The sequence below is a fragment of the Schistocerca piceifrons genome, chromosome 8 (genome assembly GCF_021461385.2).
Source record: "Schistocerca piceifrons isolate TAMUIC-IGC-003096 chromosome 8, iqSchPice1.1, whole genome shotgun sequence".
Classification (NCBI taxonomy): Eukaryota; Metazoa; Arthropoda; class Insecta; order Orthoptera; family Acrididae; genus Schistocerca; species Schistocerca piceifrons.
Window position 1 is genome coordinate 93,917,993 of NC_060145.1, and position 25,368 is coordinate 93,943,360.

Sequence of the window (25,368 nt, forward strand, 5' to 3'; positions counted from 1 at the left end):
ATAGGGTTTTCCCTGGATAGTTTGCATCTATCTTCAAGCATCTGCCAGTTTAGTTTCTTCACCATCTCTGTGACATTCTTCCACAGGTCAGACAAAACTGTGACAATTTGCACTGCCCTTCTCTATATATAATAGTAATAATATAATAATAATAAAGATTTTATTGTCTTTAGGCCATTACAGCAATTGACAACGTTAAATGAAGTTACAATTTATAATACAGTGTGATAAGGTATTGACTACTGAAATATTTTAACTTATATTACAATAAATCACTAGACCACCAGGCTTGATATTTATATAGACAGTTCATCTATAGGTTTTGATTTGTGAGTTTGTGAATATCAAAATATTTGACGTATATGGTTGTACCTTCTGATTGCATTAACTTAGAAGCTTAAATTATTTATCCTGCCAAGGGACCATTGACATTAGTACTTATCATAAAGTTCAACTCAATACCTTTACCCATTCCTGAGAAAAAGGAGTCTGAAAAGACAGAGAGACAAACAAGCAGAGAACAAATGGCAAAAAACTATGTTTTGTGTGATATAATTACAAATTAACAATTTTTGGATTTTTCACTTTGCTTCTTGCCTACATTTATGATTCTAAGGGAAAGGGAAGTGACCTCTAGGTTTTGATGAGTGGGTTTATGAGTATTGAAGTATGTGACATAAATGGACATATCTTTCGATTTCATTGATTTAGATGCTTAAATGTTTCAAATTATCAAGGGACTGTGGACCTCAGTAAGTGACAAAAATTTCAATTCGATACCCCTACCTGTTCCTAAGAAAAAGGGGCCTTAACTGTTGGACGAAGAGACAGACAGACAGGCAGGCAGACAGACAACAGAGTGATACTTTTAGGGTTCTACTTTTATCGATTTACATGCAGAAACCTAAAAATCTAAAAATTGTGCATCTACCTGACTGTCTTGATCCATGGATTTCAGGATATCATGTGAGAAAAATATGAGTTGGATTCACATGATTGATATTTTCAGAATCCATGCTGACTGGCATAGAGAAGGTCCTTCCCCTCAACATACCTTGTTACATTTTAGCTCAAAATATATTCTAAGATTCTACAGCAAACTGATGTTAAACATATTGGATGGTCCTTTGTGGGTTACTTGCTACCCTTCATTTAGACAAGTGTGATCTGTGCTGTCTTCCCGCCACCCAGCATGGATTTTGTTTGAGGGATCTAAGACAGAGTATGGTTTAAAAAAGGGGTTACTCAGCCACAAGTTCAGTATAGAATCCAATATGGATTCCGTCAGGCCCTGATATCCATTAACAAATGAACATTTGAAAATAAAGTTCATCATTTGTACTTTTGCTTTGCTACACTGTATTTCAGTCCATGTCTCATCCATGAATGTCAGGCCACCAACTTAGGTACTGCAATGGCCTTTACATATGGACAGAATTTCTTTGGTTTTTGTGAGAGACCTCTCAATAATATTCTGCTGCAGTACTCATTGAAGACTTCATGCATTGCCCTCTTGACTGCCAAACACATTTCATTCAGCATCTTCCTGTCTATAGTTCTTCGCTTTGTTTTATACATATTATACAGTAGCCTCTGTTTGTTTAGAAGTACCTTTACAGTAACTGTATACCATAGAGAGTCCCACCACCATCAAGAATTATTCTATTCTATTTAGTGCATGATCAACTAATCTTTTAAACCTAAGCCATACTTCTGCTACAAGCTTCTCTCCAGTGCTAAATATTTCAAGTTCCTTATTGAGATATTAACTAATGCTAGCTCTTTACCTACTTTTCTCAGCATGTAAATCCTTCCACTTGTTGTAATTGCAGTCATACCATAAAACATTTTTCCATGTAATTTATTGTTGTGCCTTATCATAGTCCTGAAGTGTACTTACGGAATGATTTATACGAGAGCCAATTTCTTTTTACTCTTACACTAAACTAGAGTTGATACAAACTTATTAGCATCTGATGGAAACAAAGATTACAATAAATATTTGTGTGAAAACAGTCTTTATCTACATTGCAAGTAACTCTGTGTTTTCAGACCTGCAAGATATATCCTGATCCCTGTTCATGTTCTTCTGAGGCCATCACTAACGTGGTTACTACACATATTTAAGTACAGAGTAGTTAACGCTATTGATCAGTATTTACAGATTTCACTATTATTAGTACAACAGTCCTGTTAGACTAATAACAGCAATAAATAATTTAACACTTTCTTTTTTGTCCTTTCATACTTCACACAACATTTTTTCATACTGCTTATGGATGGCGACAATCTGTTCTTGATGAAACTGATAACCATGTTCCAGAAATGTCCGATGGAAGTAGATACAAAAACCAACAAAGGCTATCATGAATGGCATCATAGCAATTGTACCAGCCCAGCATGCTGTTAGTGTGTAGTCCCAGAATTTCACCCAGTTCAGCAAAACAATCTGAAAAATTTAAACACAGGTAGGTTAACCTACAAGCTTACCAAAGGATATAGTTAACATATCTGATATCATAATGGTACAGACTAGTATACAGTCTGATCCTGTAACTTCAGTATACAACCTGTACAAAGGTCATGGGAATGACTACATCTGTAATTATTGTTAACTTTCCGACATTCACAATTTCCGTGTAATTTCTATGTTATGCCGGGTTTCAAATGTAATTAGAGTTAACAAAAATACTGATGTGATTTTTGAAGCTTTCCCAGTGTACTGAACGTTCAATGAGATTTCGGGATTGCAGCCACATCACGTTGACTCCTTGCTACGATATTTCGGCTGGCAAGAAGTCAACGTGATCCAGCTGTAATCCCGAAATCTCATTGAACAAAAATACTGTTTATGACATAGTATTGTTATTTTGTATAAAATCATGATCTATGGAAGATTTCAAAAGACTTTATTTTTTGTAACTGACTTAAAAATATTCATCCCATATCTACAAAAGTGCTGACTATAATAAATTTTCACCTTTTGTCAAAGACTTAAAGAGAATGTTTGTAGCAAGAGGCACCAAGTAATTAAAATGTATATTGACTTAATCTGTGCTAATTGTTTGCAATACATAATTCCCCAAATTTCGATCTAAAACTGTTTCTCTGTATAAATTCTGCTCACATAAGATTTGAAATTACATGTTGTGTTAACGAATCCTATGTTTGAATTGTCAAAGATTTAGAGCTTTTACTTAGAATTTCAGTTAGGTATCATCTAAACAGTAATGTGAAATAAGTTGATTGCTATATGTATTTATACTGCTGTGGCAGTGCCTGCCAAAGGAGAGTCCAATTCCAGCTATTTTTAAGGAAGGTAGCTTGTGTTAGTTATTGCCAGGAGTGCGTAAAATAAAATTTTTCTTTGTCTGGTAAAATTGGGAGCAGTAAATGACAAGTAATATAAAACAGTGTTTTGGTTCATTAAGATTAGTAATATCCAGACAGAATTAGACATCCTACAGATGAGTATACTTTCAAAATTGTTCAAACTTCTGTCTCTTGATGATGTACATTGGCGACTGTTCCAATAAAATCAAAATAGTTTTTTTAAAAATAATTATTTACAATGATTACAGTGCTTATTATTTCAAGATTTTCAAATGGCAGATGTTATGATATACTGTGAATATGGCATTGTAGCAATAAAGATGAGTTATGACTGCTGTTTAATCTGCACCATAAAGATGTTTAACTTAATATTAATATTAATACACTCCTGCAAATTGAAATAAGAACACCGTGAATTCATTGTCCCAGGAAGGGGAAACTTTATTGACACATTCCTGGGGTCAGATACATCACATGATCACACTGACAGAACCACAGGCACATAGACACAGGCAACAGAGCATGCACAATGTCGGCACTAGTACAGTGTATATCCACCTATTGCAGCAATGCAGGCTGCTATTCTCCCATGGAGACGATCGTAGAGATGCTGGATGTAGTCCTGTGGAACGGCTTGCCATGCCATTTCCACCTGGCGCCTCAGTTGGACCAGCGTTCGTGCTGGATGTGCAGACCGCGTGAGACGACGCTTCATCCAGTCCCAAACATGCTCAATGGGGGACAGATCCGGAGATCTTGCTGGCCAGGGTAGTTGACTTACACCTTCTAGAGCATGTTGGGTGGCACGGGATACATGCGGACGTGCATTGTCCTGTTGGAACAGCAAGTTCCCTTGCCGGTCTAGGAATGGTAGAACGATGGGTTCGATGACGGTTTGGATGTACCGTGCACTATTCAGTGTCCCCTCGACGATCACCAGTGGTGTACGGCCAGTGTAGGAGATCGCTCCCCACACCATGATGCCGGGTGTTGGCCCTGTGTGCCTCGGTCATATGCAGTCCTGATGGTGGCGCTCACCTGCACGGCACCAAACACGCATACGACCATCATTAGCACCAAGGCAGAAGCGACTCTCATCGCTGAAGACAACACGTCTCCATTCGTCCCTCCATTCACGCCTGTCGCGACACCACTGGAGGCGGGCTGCACGATGTTGGGGCGTGAGCGGAAGACAGCCTAACGGTGTGCGGGACCGTAGCCCAGCTTCATGGAGACGGTTGCGAATGGTCCTCGCCGATACCCCAGGAGCAACAGTGTCCCTAATTTGCTGGGAAGTGGCGGTGCGGTCCCCTACGGCACTGCGTAGGATCCTACGGTCTTGGAGTGCATCCGTGCGTCGCTGCGGTCCGGTTCCAGGTCGACAGGCACGTGCACCTTCCGCCGACCACTGGCGACAACATCGATGTACTGTGGAGACCTCACGCCCCACGTGTTGAGCAATTCGGCGGTACGTCCACCCGGCCTCCCGCATGCCCACTATACGCCCTCGCTCAAAGTCCGTCAACTGCACATACAGTTCACGTCCACGCTGTCGCGGCATGCTACCAGTGTTAAAGACTGCGATGGAGCTCCGTATGCCACGGCAAACTGGCTGACACTGACGGCGGCGGTGCACAAATGCTGCGCAGCTAGCGCCATTCGACGGCCAACACCACGGTTCCTGGTGTGTCCGCTGTGCCGTGCGTGTGATCATTGCTTGTACAGCCCTCCCGCAGTGTCCGGAGCAAGTATGGTGGGTCTGACACACCGGTGTCAATGTGTTCTTTTTTCCATTTCCAGGAGTGTATGTGCAAAACATGCCAGGTATACAGACATGACAATTAATGGTGCAAGATATAATGGGAACAAAACATTCATAGCAGTCCTAATATGATATTTCTTAGTGCTTCGAGAGGATGAGGCTGAAGTGAAGCGTGTTTTGTTTGGGCGCAAAATTTAACTCTTTCTGAAACATATTCCTAAAGCAGTTTGAGTTTCGTTCTTCCCAAAAAGAAATGAGGATAAAATTGATGGCAAATTCAGTAGGCAAGATCAGTGGTTTGCTGTAAAGTACATTGGCCAGTGAAGCCTGTAAGTCCTCCTCAAATGCCGTGCAAATTCTGAGCAGAACCCAGGGGGAGGGGGGGGGGGCTTGGACCAGGAAGAGGAATGACACATTAGTACATTAGTGCTGCTTTAAGGGTGTGGTGGCAGTGTCCAACCAACCAGTTACTTTTGGGATGGTAAGCAGTTGTGCAAAATTTATTGGCACTGCACAAATCGCATAGCCTGCTGAAAAGGACTGATATGAACTTTTGCCCTTGATCAGTAGTAATACAAGAGGTGCAACCATAGTGAACAATCCAAGAGGTGACAAATGCACAAGTGACAGTATCTGCAGTGATGTGACAAAGCAAGCTGGGATAATTTTAATTCCCCTCCTGTTTTGTCATCTGACTCCTTAAATGCGTTTTGTTACTTTTAACTAATTATCATTAACATACGTGAATATAATCTGCATTTCCATAAAAGAGAAAGATTGGCCTTCAGTTTAAAGTAAATTACACCAGCTCTAATTTTGTGCTTATTTTTATGTATGTAATTGATTTTTTAATTTATTTTGGCTATTCCTAGTTAGTATCTTTCAGTATAGGGTGAAATCGGTGATTGTTTTGTAAATTAAATTCTATTGTTGACATATAAAGAAATATAAATTCTATACTAATTAAAAACATCTGGAAGATGAACTAATAGCATTCTTAAAGTATGTATTTGGATCCATTTGAAAACATGTTAGCAAAAGCCAGCCCTTCATTAATTCCAAAGTAATAACAGTTCTGTCAACAGTATTGTTTGCATAATTATGTTTGTTAATTTCATGATTTAAACAAATAATTTGGCCTAAACCTCATAGTAGAAGAAACTGTTAAAAAGACGCAATTTTTTGATATATTCAGTTAATTTAATGAGTTAAGTTTTAATTGTGATTTCTGTAAATTTAACTTCAAACAATGTGTAGTTTCAGTACCGATTATTGTGATGGTATATAAGGGCTCGATTTTTGGTCCTGAGACAGTCAGTCCACGGCCGAGTTTCAGACAAGTAACCTGTGCTGGTTAGAACAACAACAATGCTTCAAATTAACTGTGGAACAAGTGTTAAACAATTAGGCCATGTGTAAAAACAGTGACAGTGTCTGCTCCATACATATCTGATTATTCTTCAAGAACTGTGAACTTTTTGGTTAGGTTTTACTACTCATAGCTGTTCAACAGTAAACTATCATAGCAGTATGTGGAGTTTTGCAAGCTACCTAATAATGAGGCTTATCAAAGGTTAAACAACAGTGCACTGGCCATATAACTGTGTATTATTAGGGGGTTGTGAACAGTGAAATTAAAGTACTGTGAAGCGTAACTGTGCATAGGTCGGCTATATCATTTAAAGTGGTCAATGTTGGAATCCATATAACCCATTTTTCAGCCAGTACATCGACACTGAGGACAACAAACGAAGAAATTAAAGCAGGTGGAACCGCCACAGTGTCTGGGAGAGGGACAGCCTCAACCCACCTGCTGATGCTGTCGATAATATATGGTATGTATTTTTAGCCATCTAAAAGGGGCAAAGGACCAATGAGGTTGTTATGACCATAGAATGAAATTTTCACTCTACAGCGGAGTGTGTGCTGATGTGAAACTTTCTGGCAGATTAAAACTGTGTGCCGGACCGAGTTCGAGTCTCATTCCCGCACACAGTTTTAATCTGCCAGGGAGTTTCATTTGTTATGACCATGTTGAAACCATCCTTTGGGGATGCTGAATTGGCCTAGTGAAGGTCAGACATAGCATCCAACTTTATTATGTTGACATAGTAAGCATGCATTTTTCCAGGCATCACAGTCTGCAGTCTGACTTAACCCCTGTCCAAATGAAAAGTTTGGTGACATGACGGGTAATGGCCTTAATGCCAGGATGAGCGAGTCATGAATTGCTTAGAAGACTGCAGTGCAGTGAGACCAGATTGAGGGGACACCCAGTACCTGCAGAGGTATCACATAGTGCAAGGCATGAAGAGCCAGGGAGGCGGTGTGGCTCAATAGCCAATGTGGTAGCATCATTTTGTGGTAAATGGCAGATATCCAGGTATCCAGATCATCTTGTTGTGGGCATGCCAGTTCAACCAACTCCAAAAGCAAAGCGGTGGTGTGTACTTGTGACATGTAGTCTGTGATAACATTATTGGCTCCTTTGATATAATGGACTTCAGTTGTGTACTGGCAAATGAGGTCCATGTGATGAATGCTCCGGGGTGACAAGTCATTAGCATGATTACGGATGGCATCTGATAGTGGTTTGTGATATGTGTAATTAGTTACAAATCAGCTTTCTATGTCTTCACGAAATTGGTGGACCACCTTTTATATAGTTCCTATGGAAAGCAGACCACTTATGTAGTGAGGCAGAGAGATTCTTGGAGAAGAAACAAAGGGGCTGTGTTGAGCCACCAAGGTGCTTTTATAGGATGGTGCTGATCAAAGATTGGTTCATCTTGGTAGTGATAGAAACATGTGCATCAGTGAAGGTGTGAATGAGCATGACAGCATTGGCCAGTGTGATTTTATGCATGTTGAAAGCATGCCACATGTCATCCGACCATAGCACTTTGCAGGTGCCAGAAGTGTTTTTGCTTGCCAAGGCATTTGTCAGAGTGTATTGCAGGGATGCAGTATGAGAAATATGATGCTGGAAAAAATAATCATTCCAAGGAAATGTCAGACGTTGCAAAATGTCTTGGTTAATGGCAAATCATGGATGAACATGACATGATTGGATATAGGGCAAATGACATTGGCAGAGACGGTCTGGCCCAGGAAATGTGTTCTTCAAGAGAAACAGATCAAAATATGTTTAATAAAAGGGAGTGAGAACAAAAGTAACAATATTCAAATAAGATGAATGGGTGATACTAACAGTTTTAGGTATATCACCACGGTGATGGGGGTTTTGTGATAAGCCTTGTGACAGTCAGTATTGCTGAAAATCTGTGCACCGTACAATTGTTGCATGAAATCCTGTATGTACAGTATTGGATAATTGTTGAGGATTGTTGAAGCATTGAGTTTGCAATAGTCCCCACATAAGCAGAAAGAACCAGCTCTCTTAGTACTAGGTGTATAGGGGACATAAATTACTGTCCAAAGGATGCACAGTTTCAGAATCTAAGAGGTCCTGGGCTGCAACTTTAGCATGGCATTGAGGCAGTGAGCCATACACTGGTTTGGGGAGCCCTCTGTAGTAACTAGCCTATGGCAGGTGCTGTTAGTGATAGTACCTATGAATGAGGGTAGCACATGTGTAACAATACTGGACAGTGGAGCTGGAACATATGAAACACTGGTAGTTTGATTGTCCCTGACCTGCAGAGTTTGCAGCGAAGTCAAAGATGGAGATCGGTCAGGAATAGGTGAAGCATTGATGATGTCATGTGGCCATAGTGCCGAGAGCAAGTGCCAGGTTAGCAGAGGCATCGGTGATCAGCTGATGCATTGTTTGCTGTTGTCAGAACGATGACTGATGATCTCACAATGTTGAGTCACGACCTGGGCCACCAAGTTGATGAATTCCATCATCAGACATGTGCACTTGGAGACAGTGGAGATGAGCATGTTGCAGTGAATGGGAGGAGAGGGGTGTGAGGCTGCAAGATACGTGAAATGTGGGAGTTCGATGTGTGATGAAGCAGTGTGGCTGACTAGAGGATTGGTAAGAGATCAAAATGTTTAAAAAATTGGTCTTGATGTTGAGGCTGTCGATGTCTGCTACCTGGAAAGTCCAAAGGAAGAGTAGGTCTGGTAAAAAAATCAAATGAGCGCATGGCATCATTGGCCGGGAGGCCCCATCCGGGAAAGTTCGTCCGCCAAGTGCATGTCTTCTTTCAGTTGATGCTGGATTGTGCACCCAGTGATGAGGATGAAATGATGATGAGGACAACACAACACCCAGCCCTGAGGGCAACACAACACCCAGCCCTGAGCAGAGAAAATCTCCAACCTGGCCGGGAATTGAACCCGGGCCCGCTTGCATCGGAGGTGAGCAAGTTACCATCCAGCTAAGCAGGCGGACAGTAGGTCTGGTGTGTGCTGGAGATGGTCAGTTGAGCCATAGACAGCTATGTCAGAGTTGTTAGCCGTATGAAGTAACAATGATGCAGGGAAAAGGCTTGAAGGGGCACACTACGGTGGATTGATACTGGCATGGCCCCTGGTGTCAATGACGAAGTTGAGAATGCCGGTGTAGTCAAAAATTTAGAGCCTGCCAGTGGGTGGAGCCAGTGTATTGGACAACTGAGTAGAGGAATGGCACCCTGTAGCGTGGCAGTGAGTCATGGCACCTACATGGATTCACAGCCAGAATTTGAGTACTCACATGGCAAATGACAAGACTTTTTGGAGTTGCCAAAAGTTACATGATATTAATATAATGGGTATGCCGGATGCAGCATCTGCTGTGCATTACTCGAGCTGCAGGGTGTGCTGCACACTTGCTCAGCCACAGGAGAAGAGTGGGAAGGAGGAGCTGATGGCACAGGTAGTACCGGAGATTGACGTCAGATGGCATAGTAGGTAGCTGATGGAAGTGTGCACTGCAGGCATGACCTCTACCTGTTAGATGAGGAAGCACCTGGCAGGAGGAGTATTGCCAACCTTTGAATCAACATGAGAGCTGCTGGAGGGAAGGAGCCGGTGATGCTGAATAATACTGTAGGCCTGGGCAGCAAGATGGAGTTTCTCTTTTAAAACAGCAGGCTTGTGGGACAGGAGATGTAGTTGAAGACTGGCTGCCAGTTTAACCAGCCAAAGGGTCCAGCTTGTCGAGCACCACTTGGGCATGGAGATGATGGCACAATTGAAGTGGAATCCCATCCTACAGTTGCACATCATGTATAATGTAGTGAATTGCTTCAGCGGGAAGGTATGACAGGCACTTGATAATGCTGCACTGAGCTGTTGCATATTTATGTTATGATGGTGGATTCAGCACCAGGTCACTAAGCAAGTCTGCCTCATTGTGTAAGTGGCTAACTGAGTGTATGAAGCATGGATCACCACTCAGAATTGCATGGACATTCAACAGGTGATCAATCAAGACAAATAACATTTTGGGTTTCTCTTTCCGCAAAGGAAGTGGTGCATTGCTCGAATCTGCATGGAGAGGGTAGGGATACACTGTCCACACAAGGCACATGGTGCAATTGGTGCAGATGAGCCCACCATCATCATGGATGATGTGACCGTGGTCACAAATGAGCAAACCGTAATGTTGGTGGTACAGGGACTGCACGAAAGTACATGTCTGGTCATAGTGGAAGAGGGGAGTAACCCCACATTATGTACATACATCTGGTGTGGTGCCACTGGGAAAGGGGCAGACACACCTTCTTTGATTTGGCATGGAATGAAGTCGAGATATTTTGGCATGCTGTGGAAGTGCACATGTGGGCCTTTGTGTGGTTCCTGTGTTTGGTGGCAGCAACCTGGAGAGGCTAGAGTTCACATTTGCAGACAGATGGAAGCTGGTAGCTACAAACAAGTGCGGAATTTGTATAGGCTGAATGGCAAAAGTGTCACAAAAAAAAAAAAAAAAAAAAAAAAAAACAAACCACTTGTCTCTGTACCCATGCGGGAGTCCAAGTCACAAAAATGTTTCCAGTCCATTATGCAGGCTTTGGCACTATGACATAAATCATAAACGAGCTACATGAATACGTGAAAACATGGTCACCAGTGTGGTAATTCCTATTCCGATGGCGAATTAATGAAGAAAGGAGATGATCTACACAAAAGCAAACATTTGGAGAAAGCACTTTTATTGAATTTAGCACAATACAAAAAGAGGCATAACACACACAATGTGTGACTCTTGTCTCTGTACCCATGCAGGAGTCCAAGTCACAAAAATGTTTTCAGTCCATTATGCAGGCTTTGGCACTATGACATAAATCATAAACGTGCTACATGAATACATGAAAACATGGTCACCAGTGTGGTAATTCCTATTCCCATGGCGAATTAATGAAGAAAGGAGATGATCTACACAAAAGCAAACATTTGGAGAAAGCACTTTTATTGAATTTAGCACAATACAAAAAGAGGCATAACACACACAATGACAGCTGAAATGAGACTGGGTCAAAGATAATCATGAAGTCCTTCACAGTAGTTCTTGTTACAATCAGTCTTTCCATGTTCAATGTTGGCTGTCACCACAAGGTTCTCTAAATTTACTCAACATGGTAAGCTCTTTTTGAAGGATTTTTGTTTAAGATTCATGAGCATATTTTTATATGGATTGTACTGACCTATGATGTTCTTAGCAATGCCTCTCTGAATTCGTTCAGTGTCTGTCATGCTAACAGATAAGAACTCCAAATGCTCAAAAAATACTCAAGAATTGGCCACGCTAGCAGCTTGTTTGTGATTTCCTTAACAGCTGCATTGCATTTTCCTAGGACCATTCAAACAGATCCAAGTCTTACATTCACCCACCCTAATATTTTTATTATGTGATCTTCCCATTTCAAATAGCTTGTTAGTAATAGTTATGTGATGTTCTGTGCTCAAGATGTTTACTACCAATCTTGTAGTCAGGTACTATTGGGATCTTCATCTTTGTTACAGGCATTATCTTACACATGTCCACTTTTTAAAAAAACCTGCATTCATTAAACCAAGAGGAAATTTTGTCCAAGCCTTTCTGTTATTCCATATGATTGTCATATGATGATACATTTCTGTACACAAGCAGAAAACATCTGTGGCATTTGTTGATCTAACTGCTGCCTTCGACACTGTGTGGAGGAAAAGCCTTATCTACAAATTTCTCCACATCATACTTGACTGATTAACAGCATGCTAAGTGATCAGAAGTTCCAGGTAATCAGTGGAAGCAACATAAGTAAGGAAAGGAAGCTGAACAATGGATTGCCTCAAGGATCAGTTCCCTCGCCCTTACTGTTCAACCTATATGTATCTGATCTACCTGACACTTCGTCCAGAAAATACTACTATGCCGATGACCTGGCTCTAGCCATAAAACACCAGGAAATGAAGACAACAGAAGAGATTCTAGCCAATGACCTGTCTGCATTAGACAATTACTTCAAAATCTGGAGACTCCAACCCAGTGTGAGTAAAACAGAAGCGCGTTGCTTCCATATAAATAACCGGCTGGCGAACGTAAAATTGGAAGTAAGTTTCAGAGGCAGAATTCTTCGTCATAATTGGAACCCAACATATCTTGGTGTCATCCTGGATCGTACAGTATGCTTCAAACAACACCTTCTTAACTCAGCTCAAAAGATGAGGACTCGAAACAATATCCTCCATAAGCTATGCGGAATTACCTGGGGATCTTCAGCTCTGGGCTTGGTGTACTCAAGTGCTGAGTATTGTGCACCTGTTTGGATGAACAGTCATCATACAAGGCTTGTTGATACCCAGCTGAATACGACAATGTGCATATCATCAGGTGAAATCAGATCTACTCCAGTTTATTGGCTTCCACTGTTAACTGGTATAATGCCTCCTGATCTACGCAGATGTACTGCCCTTATGAGAGAATTCTACAAGATCTCCAGGAATTCTAACCTACCCATGCATAGCGACCTGCCACTTTTAAATCGCAAGAGACTGAAATCACGCCATCCAACTCTGTGCGATGCTGCTAAGAATTTCAAACCTCTTTAAGAATGGAAAGGTCGGTGGGAAGCAGTGACAGATGTGCACCTGCATAACATCTTCTCAGGTGCTAAACTTCCAAGTGGATTCGACTTACCACGCAAGACCTGGACTACTCTCAACAGAATCCGTACCGGCCATGGCCGATGCAGGGATGCTCTCTTTAAGTGGAAGAAGCTGCCTGATCCAGCTTGTGACTGCGGAGCTCCATACCAGACTGTTCACCACATTGTCAGTGAATGCAGGATTCGAACCTATCATGGCGCCAAAGAGGACTGCTAGCAACTCCAGATGCAGTGCACTGGATTGAAGGACTGGATATTCAGTTGTAAAGACAAACTTAAGTTTCTTGTGTGTCAATACGTACATATGTATAGGTAATTTAATTTCATGATATGTCTGTATTAGCCATACGCTAAATAAATAAGTGCTATCAAGTCAGCAGAAAATTTGAGCATTTGAGTTGAAAAACCATCATAGCTTAATAATCATCACTGTTCACTTACTTAATGATTTTCATAAGGTCTTAAAGTGGAGAGCAGCTATGAAGGCGGGTGAGGGTTGGATGCGCAGAAGTACCACATGACTCACAGCTAGTTGCATGCCAGTGACATTCTTGTCTTCATTCTGTGCAGGTTGTGCTGTGTTTGGAAGTTCTAACTGTTTATTTTAGTCATTGTGTTCCATGCTGAGTGCTGACTGCCTTCATAGTGTTAGTGATGGTAAGCAATCACGCCAAGTGCTACACAAACAAGCAAGAGGAATAGTGTTCCGTGTGTACTTTAAGAGACAATCTTCCACTGAATCCACGCCAGCACAAGGCGCGGGTCATGCCATTGCCAAATACCAGGAGCAGACAGCTGAAGCCTGTGGTATTGGTTTGAGGACCATTCAGAGAATATCCAGTGAAGCTAAGATGTCTATCCAAGCCTGCGGCTCAGCTGGTTTCAAATCACCAGGGAAGCAACATAACCACAAAAAAGAAGTGGGTGAGCAAGACGATTTTGCGAAAACGTTTTGCGGCACATAGTGTTCAGCATGTATGCTGAAGGCGAGTATCCAACAGCTGAAAATTTTAACAGAAGCAAATGGACCATGTTGAGGATACTGAAAGACATGGGGTTCAGGTATAATGGAACGAAGCAATATTGTAACTGCAAGGACTGCATTTTTGAGAACAATGCAGGAGATCAGAGAAGTTGGCACATCTCGAATTTATTACTTAGATGAAACTTTTGTTAATCAGAACCACAAAAGGACTATGTGCTGGAAAATGAGCGATGGGTACGATGGATTAAAAGTTCCTGTTGGTAAGGGTAACAGAATTATAGTGCTTCATGTCAGATCAGCAGATACTGGCTTTATTCCTAGGGGTAAGCTGACTTTTGAGGCGTCTAAAGCTAAGAATTCTGATGATTACCACTCTGAAATGACATACAGCGTCCTCAAAAGATGGTTTACACAACAATTATTGCCACATATTCCTGCATTTTCAGTTATAGTCATGGACAATGCAAGCATCCACTTAGTGCAAGTGAACAAAACTCCAAAATGAACTCCAAAGAGACAGACTTTATTGCATGGCTGTCATCTAATGGAATACCTCATAACTCGTCGCATACTAGAGCACAATTGCTGGTTCTTGTCAATCAACACAACCCTGCATACAGAGTTTATGAGATAGATGAAACTGCAAAGCAGTATGAACATCGTATCATTAGATTACCCCCATACCATTGCCATTACAAACCAATTGAGCTGGTATGGGCTCAGATGAAAGCATATCTTGTGGAAACGAGCAATACATTCAAAACTGCAGATGGTGAGGGACTTACACATGAGGCAATTGACAGCATCTCAACATCTGCATGGGCAGCTTGTGTAAGACACGCAGAAAAACCGCAAGATGAAAGTTAGAACAGGGAAATTGGGAGGGACATGGTTATGGAACCATTCATCATAAGTCTTGATGAGACTGACTCATCTATGTCAGAGAGCAAAGATGATGGAGTGGATTGCTTGCTGTGAAGTATGTTGTTGTTGTTGTGGTCTTCAGTCCTGAGACTGGTTTGATGCAGCTCTCCATGCCACTCTATCCTGTGCAAGTTTTTTCATCTCCCAGTACCTACTGCAACCTACATCCTTCTGAATCTGCTTAGTGTATTCATCTCTTGGTCTCCCTCTACGATTTTTACCCTCCACGCTGCCCTCCAATACTAAATTGGTGATACCTTGATGCCTCAGAACATGTCCTACCAACCGATCCCTTCTTCTGGTCAAGTTGTGCCACAAACTTCTCTTCTCCCCAATCCTATTCAATACTTCCTCATTAGTTATGTGATCTACCCATCTAATCTTCAGCATTCTTCTGTAGCACCACATTTCGAAAGCTTCTATTCTCTTCTTGTCCAAACTATTTATCGTCCATGTTTCACTTCCATACATGGCTACACTCCATACGAATACTTTCAGAAATGACTTCCTGACACTTAAATCAATACTGAATGTTAACAAATTTCTCTTCTTCAGAAACGCTTTCCTTGCCATTGCCAGCCTACATTTTATATCCTCTCTACTTCGACCATCATTAGTTATTTTGCTCCCCAAATAGCAAAACTCCTTTACTACTTTAAGTGCCTCATTTCCTAATCTAATTCCCTCAGCATCACCCAACTTAATTAGACTACATTCCATTATCCTTGTTTTGCTTTTGTTGATGTTCATCTTATATCCTCCTTTCAAGACACTGTCCATTCCATTCAACTGCTCTTCCAAGTCCTTTGCTGTCTCTGACAGAATTACAATGTCATCGGCGAACCTCAAAGTTTTTATTTCTTCTCCATGAATTTTAATACCTACCCCGAATTTTTCTTTTGTTTCCTTTACTGCTTGCTCAATATACAGATTGAACAACATCGGGGAGAGGCTACAACCCTGTCTTACTCCCTTCCCAACCACTGCTTCCCTTTCATGTCCCTCGACTCTTATAACTGCCATCTGGTTTCTGTACAAATTGTAAATAGCCTTTCGCTCCCTGTATTTTACCCCTGCCACCTTCAGAATTTGAAAGAGAGTATTCCAGTCAACATTGTCAAAAGCTTTCTCTAAGTCTACAAATGCTAGAAACGTAGGTTTGCCTTTCCTTAATCTTTCTTCTAAGATAAGTCGTAAGGTCAGTATTGCCTCACGTGTTCCAGTGTTTCTACGGAATCCAAACTGATCTTCCCCAAGGTTGGCTTCTACTAGTTTTTCCATTCGTCTGTAAAGAATTCGTGTTTGTATTTTGCAGCTGTGACTTATTAAGCTGATAGTTCGGTAATTTTCACATCTGTCAACACCTGCTTTCTTTGGGATTGGAATTATTATATTCTTCTTGAAGTCTGAGGGTATTTCACCTGTTTCATACATCTTGCTCACCAGATGGTAGAGTTTTGTCAGGACTGAAGTATGTAAGCACCAATTACTGCTACTTATTTATGACTTTGTGTGACTGTGCCTGCAGCAGCATAAAAAATTATTAGTAGCTCAAGTTTCATCTCTGACCTCGTAACAATGCTGTTTTCTTCATAACACATATTTCGTTCAAATGAGTGCACACACTATAATGCCATAGTAGGTTGCACAGTGAAAGAAAATTAGCTTTTAGCAACACATTAAATGACCTATTTCTGATATCCTTATGGTCACAACTTATTAAAACTTGAAAATGTTTTAAATGTAAATGTATTTGATCACTGTGGGTGCCTAATGTAAGCAATGCAAAAATTCGTTTGATTAACAAAACAAATCCTTGTCATTCAAAGATGGAACACTAAACACTGACAGTATTTAAAGAAAGAATGAAGCTACATAGTGATTACTGACAAAATAGTGTGTGTATCATCTTGAGATTGAAGCTCTTCCAACTCTGTTTGCTTTACAAATAAACTATACTTTTGGAAGGGATCCACCTTGAGCAAAACACAACTGTTTCTTTTTGTGCTATCCCTCAGAGACATTTCGTTGAGGTTCCAGCATTGTCGCTGGGATTTCATTTGCTTTTTGTTATACAATAGGAAAAATGTTTGTCATTACTTACATATATGTAAATTAGTGTTCTTAAGAAAGTTTTTACAAATCTGAAAACAGCATAAATTTTTGCATATATATCTTGTTACCACATGCAGTGGTTTTCCTGTTTTTCTTTATGTTTTTCTTTACAGCTGTTTTTCTTTCGGAGTCTGCATCTTCAACCATATAGAACTTAATGTAGAGAAATCATTTATCCCAACATTTTGTATAATTGGGAATGTTGTGATTGAATTCAATATTAATTAATTCTATGTGGAAGGTTGTGTGTGTGCGCGCACGTAAGGATTCTCGGAATGCAGTTCTTAAAGTTCACTGTGGAACGATGTTTATGCTAGCCTGCCATCAGTTGTCTCAGAGCATGACCTGAAGGAAGGAAATTGGCAGCATTGCAATGTATCTTCCCTATCTCCCTGCACAGAACGCGACCCTCTTCCACCTTCGTAGCTGCTCTCCACTCTAAGAGTGGAGCTGGCAAAACTGATGCATTATGAAGAAGTACACAACACCATTGTAAGTAAATCTAGTGGATTTGCTTTTGGCAGTCAGTTTCCTGCCCCTATGTTTTCTACCATTGTTGGGAAGAATTCATTGAATTTCATGGCCAATAATTTTAATCTAACATCATCTGCCATGCAGATACTGTTATCGGGTAGTCCAACATAATTTACTATACTGAACTTATTCACTTCACTCTTAATAATATTGCCAGTCACCTTTGCTTCGTACTTGAATCTGTTTGTTTCTCATGTATAATGTGTCATTTGTTTTTTCCTCAACATACTATTGTTCCTGATTCACTGTGAAGGAGCATTGGTTTCAATATACTGCAAGAATAAATCAGAAGAGAGTTAAATTCTTCATCTATTGTGTGGTAACTGATTTATTTGTGGCCTTCCACATTCACATCTACATCTGCATCTACATCTACATCTACACCTGCACCTACACAGTATCAGCTGCTGTGTAAGAGCACAAGAGCACATGAACACCCTAACTTTCAACACCTTGCATGTTTTTTGGTTATTTTCTTTCGTATGCTGTTATATGTAATGTAGATGCAGTGATCTGAAATACACAGGACTAAATCTACTGCACTATGCTACATTGCTACTGCTGTACACTTTATGAAACTTGGCATCAGTGTCATGAGCACACCTTCAAAAAATGGTTCAAATGGCTCTGAGCACTATGGGACTTAACTGCTACGGTCATCAGTCCCCTAGAACTTAGAACTACTTAAACCTAACTAACCTAAGGACAGCACACAACACCCAGTCATCACGAGGCAGAGAAAATCCCTGACCCCGCCAGGGATCAAACCCGGGAACCCGGGCGTGGGAAGCGAGAACGCTACCGCACGACCACAAGCTGCGGGCAACTGGCTCATGAAATTGCCTTACAGGCCAAATACATATGGATTTGAAAAACAACATGCATGGTTCATGGCATGCATAGCTAGCCCCTGCCACTCAACTACAAGTTTACTTCAGTGCCTTCGGGTGGTAGCACACTGCAGCAGACTTTTAACCCCATTTGATTGGCAGAAATCCTGCTGCATGGTAGCACCCTCCACAGATATATCAATTCACTCAACAACATAGCAAAATTAGTTTGGATGTCAGTGTATGTTATAGTTATACTGACAGAAAAACTTATTTTGCGTGTTTCTGAATGAGTTATAGGATATTTAGTTTTGAATTTTATCATATAGTAATCCAGTTGAGGTGCTGAGAACCACAAAGCACATCTTTGTCAACTGTAAGAATGTAGATATTCATGATTCATTAGATTAGATTAGTTTTTCATTCCATAGATCCATGCTGAGGAGATCCTCGTGGATGTGGAACATGTCAATTTTTTTTTTTTAAGCTGAAATAACAGTACTAATAGTATGAATATATACAATACATCATTTGTTTCTATTAAAAAATTCGTCAATGGAGTAGTAAGTCTTTCAGGCTCCTTTTAAAATGATCTTTATTTGTAACCAAATTTTTTATGTTTGCTGGCAAATTATTGAAGATTAGTGTTCCTGATTAGTGGACCCCTTTTTGAACTAAAGTAAGTGCTTTTAAGTCGTTGTGCAGATCATTTTTGTTCCTGGTATTGTATGTATGAACTGAGCTGTTTGTTGGAAAAAGAGATATATTATTTAGGACAAATTTCATTAAGGAGTAAATATACTGAGAGGCAGTAGTTAGTATACCCAGTTCTTTGAAGAGGTTTCTACAGGACGTCCGTGAATTTACTCCACAAATAATACATATTACACGCTTTTGGATTCTGAAAACTTTTGTTTGACTTGAAGAGTTAGCCCAAAATATTATACCATATGACATTATGGAATAAAAGTAGGCAAAGTATGCAAGCTTTTCCATTTTTATGTCGCCTATGTCTGCTAACACGTGAATTGCAAATACAGATTTGTTAAGGTGTTTCTGTAGTTCTGTGGTGTGCTCCTCCCAACTGAATTTATTATCAAGTTGTAATCTCAGGAATTTAAGACTGTCGACCTCTTCTATCTGCTCTTCTTCATACTTAATGCATATGCTGGGTGGAACCTCATACAGGTTCTGAACTGCATATAGTGAGTCCTTCTGAAGTTTAATGTCAGTGAGTTGGCTTTAAACCATTTATTAATATCCATGAAAATATCATTAGCAGATCTTTCTAGAACTACACTCGACATACTATTTATTGCAATACTTGTGTCATCTGCAAACAAAACGAACTCTGCTTCTGGCAGTGTAACTGATGAGAGATCATTAATGTACACAAGAAAAAGCAATGGCCCTAAGATGGATCCTTGTGGGACACCACATGTAATTTCTTCCCATTCTGATGATGACTGATGACTTAATTCACTAGTCCCTTGCACTGACACCCTTTGTTTCCTGTTAGTGGAGTATGAGTTGAACCATTTTGCAGCACTGCCTGTGACACCATAGAATTCTAATTTATTTAAAAGGATGTTGTGGTTCACACAATTGAATGCCTTTGACAGATCACAGAAAATACCTGCTGCTTGTAACTTGCTACTTAATGAATTAAGTACACTTTCACTGTAGGTGTAAATAGCCTTCTCGACATCAGAACCCTTCAGAAATCCAAACTGTGTTCTTGATAATACGTTATTTGTGGTCAGATGGTTGAGAAGCTGCCTGTACATTACTTTTTCAAAAATTTTTGAGAATGCTGGCAAAAGTGAAATCGGTCTGCAGTTTGATGGTATCTCTTTATCCCTTTTCTTGAATAGAGGCTTAACATCTGCATATTTTAGCCAGTCAGGAAATGTGCCAGTTATAATTGACTGGTTACACAAGTAACTTAGAATTGTACTAAACTCACAAGAACATGCCTTAATTAACTTTGTTGATATTTCATCGTAACCACTAGAATGCTTTGTTTTTAAAGATTTTTTTCATTTCATTTCATTTTATTGTCTTCCTGTATATCATTTACATGATGTAGGAATTGTCACAACAAAGTTATCATACTAGTACAAGTACTACAGACATAATAATGGAATATCACTTTCAAGACATTTTTTAAAAGTACAAGTTTAGACATACAAATTAAAATTTTTGGCAATAAATTTACACACAATCAAAGTACTCATCTACGTCATAGAAAGTTTTGCTTAAAAGGTAATTTTTAAGTTCAGTCTTGAATTTTACTTCATCTATTATTGCCTTCATGTACACTGGCAGAGCATTGTAGAGTTTTATTCCAAAATAACTTACATGCTTTTGGGTTTGTGTTGTCCTTACCCTCTCTACATACAAATTCTTACGAGTTCTAGTATTATAATTTTGGCAGTCCTCATTTGTACGTAGATTTTTCATATGTGCTCTTGTACACAGAATGCTTTTAAAAATATACAGTGATGGTATTGTGAGTATTTGCAGTTCTTTGAAAAGGGGCCTACAATGAGTTCTTGGAGAGTTATGTGTTATGATTCGTACAGCTCTTTTCTGAAATTTGAAGATATCTGTTAAGCTTGATTTAGTTTTACCCCAGAACACTATGCCATAAGACACGATGGACTGAAAGTAAGCAAAATACACTAGTCTAGTACAGTCTGTGCTGCATACTCTAGATAATATCCTCAATGCAAAACATGCCAAATTGAGCATGTGGGATAAGTACTTGAGATGGTCTTTCCAGCTTAAGTTTTGATCAATGTGCATGCCCAAAAACTTTGTGGATTGTACACTCTCTATCTTCTTATCCATTAGTTTTAACTGGAGGTCCATATCTTGAGTTGCTTTGCCATACTGTATATAATTTGTTTTACTTAGATTAAGTGTTAACTCATTAGCATTAAACCAATGTTGAATATATTTCAGGACTATATCAGTTGTGGTGGTTAATGATTTTTTATCATCACTTATAATTATGCTAGTGTCATCTGCGAACAACATTATTTTGGTAGAAATATTAGGATTTTTTATGTCATTTATATAAAGCAAGAATAAAAAGGACCGAGAACACTGCCCTGTGGGACACCTATTTCCAATTTCTTTGCATCTGAGACCCACTTGATTTTCTGATTTTTATGCTCTGCGATGATTTCTACCACCTGAGTTCTATCTTGAAGGTAAGATTCAAACCACTGCTTCACAACTCCCCTTACACCTATTGCCTCCATCTTGTTTAACAGAATTTTGTGATTTACTGTATCAAAAGCTTTAGATAAATCTAAGTTAATTCCCACTACACATTTTTTAGTGTCGAGACTCCTGACAATCTCTTTGGTATAGGCATGGATAGCTGATTCTGTGCTGTGGCCTGAGCGAAAGCCATGCTGATTGCAGTTTAGAAGTTTGTGAGCATCTAAGTAATTTATGAGTCTGGTTTTCATTAATTTCTCTAGAATTTTTGAAAATAATTGGAGAAGGGATATTGGTCTATAATTTTCTACCTTGTATGGATCTCCTTTTTTAAACAGAGGTCTAACCTTTGAGATTTTCAACCTCTCAGGAAACACACCTTCGCTGAAAGACAAATTGGCAATATGTACCAGGGGCTTTATAATTTGTTGGGCAACTTTTTTTATTATTGACACAGGCACTTCATCCACACCTGCAGACATTTTTGATTTTAGACTGTTTATCACCTTTAATATTTCATTATCATTTGTGGGAATTAACAACATACTACTGTCTACTTTTGGGGCTGTTAATTTCTCATGTTTAGTAAAGTTTTTACTTAATGACACTGGTACACTTAAAAAGTAATTATTAATGTAATTTGTCAGAGTTTCATCTTTTAATTCAGTATTTTCACTATTTTTGAGTACTATTTCCTGATCCTTGAGGCCCTTACCTGTTTCCCTTTTCACAATTTCCCAAATAGTTTTTGATTTATTGCCTGATTTTCTTATTAATTTATCATTACTTAGTAATTTTGCTTTTGTAATTACTTTTCTATATATTTTTTTGTAATTTGTTACATATTCTTTAACCTTGGGGTCAGTCCAACTTTTCAGTCTATAGTTAAGCATTTTCATGGTCCTGGAGGAATTTCTAATACCTGTTGTGATCCAGGAGTTAGCATGTGTATGCCCATATGTGTTTGTTTTGACAAGTTTCTTAGGAAAACACATTTCAAAATTCAACATAAACAGGGAAGAAAAAACATTATATGCAGTGTTTGTGCTAGTTTGTAACAGTACTTCTGCCCATGATTGGTTAGTCAGTGTATTTATGAAGTGACTGCAACTATTTGTGGAGAAGGTTCTTTTGTACATTTGGTATGAACTATTTTTGGTCACAGGGGCTATGGGAAATTTAAGGATAAGTGCATTGTGATCAGATATTCCTAGGTCAACATTTATTACATCTATTTCTATGGCATCTATATTTGTGAAGATATTATCTATGAGACTTTTTGAAGAGTTTGTTATTCTTGTAGGGTTAGTTATATGTGGATACAAATTGAAGCTATGTAAAACATTCAGGAACTGATCTTTGGATGCATCTTCAGTAAATAAGTTGACATTAAAATCTCCGCTTATAATTATTGTTGATTTTTTATGATGTAATATTTTGAGCAATGCCTCTAACTTATTTCTAAAAATTTCAGGATCACCACATGGTAATCTGTACACTGACATTATTATTAATTTACTCTTTTGCATATTCAACTGTATTGCTGCAGCCTCAAAATGTTTTTCTTCATTGGAAGTTCTTTCTTTTGGTGAAGTGAGTGACATATTCATGTACCTGAAGCTATCTGTAAAGGCTAGTTTCAGATATTCAAGGGCATTATTTACTGATCCTGACAATCCCATTCTATCAGTAATGGATATAAAGTACTTGATAAATAGATTTGCCACACTATGCCCATCGGTTACTAAAGTGTCATCTACCCTTAGTGTTATTTGCTCCTGTTCCTTTCTGGTTCTACCAGTCTCCTCTTTCACTATATCCCATATTGTTTTTATTTTGTTCCCTGACATTGCTATCTTCTTCTCGTAGTGCATTTGTTTAGACGTCTGAATTACTTTTTTTAATATTTTACAGTAATGCTCGTATTTAGCTAAATCGTCAGCACTGGAGTTATTCTTGGTCGATAGATACATTTTCCTTTTTGTCTTACAGGAAATCTTTATTCCTTGTGTAATTCATGGTTTTATTATAGACATCTGTTTAATTTGAGTAACTTTTAGAGGAAAACAGTTTTCAAACATGGTACTGACATTGGTCATGAATGTGTTATATTTTTCATTCATGTCATGAGCACTATAAACATCCTTCCAGGTCATATCTTTGAGCAGTTTTCTAAAACACTCAATTTTTGGTTGATTGACTACTCTCCTGTACTCAGATTTAGCAGTCTTGATAATCTGCTTAGAATTTACATCTAAAACAAGGAGCTGCATGTCATGATCTGATAGTCCATTTATTACAGGTTTTATGATATGATTTTGTTCCTTTGATTTGTCTATAAAAATGTTATCAATGGCTGTCCTTGAGGATTTAGTGATCCTAGTTGGAAAGTTTACAGTGTGAGTTAGATTGAAAGACAACACTACTAACTGCAGTAAATGTTTACTGGAAGATTGCATTAGAAAATCTGTATTAAAGTCACCAGCAATCAAAATTTCTTTGTTTCTTCCTGTTAAATAACCCAAAGGAGCTTCTACATGATTTATGAATAGATTATAATTTCCTGCAGGTGCTCGGTAGATAGTTACTATTATATAGGATGTGTTATGGAACTCTACTTCTGTTGCACATGCTTCTAGATGCTGCTCCAAACAGAATTTATTAATGTCAATGTTCTTGAATTTATGGCAGTTTTTAATAAATGTGGCAACTCCTCCTCCATCCATATCTACTCTGCAGAAGTATGTGTAACATATCTATACCAATGGTCACTTGATGTTCAGAGAGGCAGATTATGTCAATTTGGCTAGATGAATTCATTTGATTGATACAAATGAGTAGCTCATCAACTTTATTTCTGAGTCCCGGAATGTTCTGGTGTAATAAAGGTAACTGATACTGCATACTAATGGGATTATAACTGCTTTGGCAAAGATGAACTGGCAGTTTCTGATTACTTTCTGTTAAACATTGTTTAAATGGAGGCTGTATGCTAAAATCTGACTCCTGTTCATCTGTTTTCTCAAACTGAGTGTGTCTGCCAATCTCTCTTAAAACTTGTTTTCTTTCCCCCTTCCCTATCCTAAAAAAGGCATCCCTCTGACACTTGTGACCACTGGTATTTTATCACTTGTGAAATCTTATGGTCTTATGGTGAGTCAGGTTTATCTGTGCTGTAGGCCCACATTGTTTGTATAAACATTCACGAAAAGCCGACTCACCAGTTTGTCTGATATTCACTTAAATGTTGGATCAACGATGGTGTGCTTTTGGCCCTTATGGTTCTCAGTACCTTATTTGTATTCTAGCCAAGTGATCATGCTGGTAGACATTACTACCTGAATCTAATCATTTCCACAAATGGCAGTTTGTTTGGAGTTGGGTTGTTTACTGTGATGGAATCGGCTTTCGTGTGCAGTGTCAACATGAACTCTGCATTAAATGCTAACAGAAAAGAAAATTACCAGTATAAGTCAGTCACAAAGGAACTAAGGCCCCCCAGACCAGATCCATTGGCTCAGAATGTGACAAAATCAAATAAATGTGCCTACAAGCTGTAATAAAAATGATTATGGTGAAATAAGTGTACTAACCAATCATGGATCATATGAA

At 39.2% G+C, this 25,368-nt stretch overlaps 1 protein-coding gene across 1 annotated transcript in view; it reads right to left on the reverse strand.

Annotated features, from left to right (window-relative positions):
• Nucleotides 1-228: 228 nt before the first annotated feature.
• LOC124711740 (calcium release-activated calcium channel protein 1-like) overlaps nt 229-25,368 on the reverse strand; it is a 147,533-nt gene continuing 122,393 nt past the window's right edge. The window contains exon 4 of the mRNA XM_047241951.1: nt 229-2,449. Coding sequence (XP_047097907.1) covers nt 2,243-2,449 — 207 coding nt within the window. The 3' untranslated portion in view covers nt 229-2,242. The remainder of the gene's footprint in view (nt 2,450-25,368) is intronic.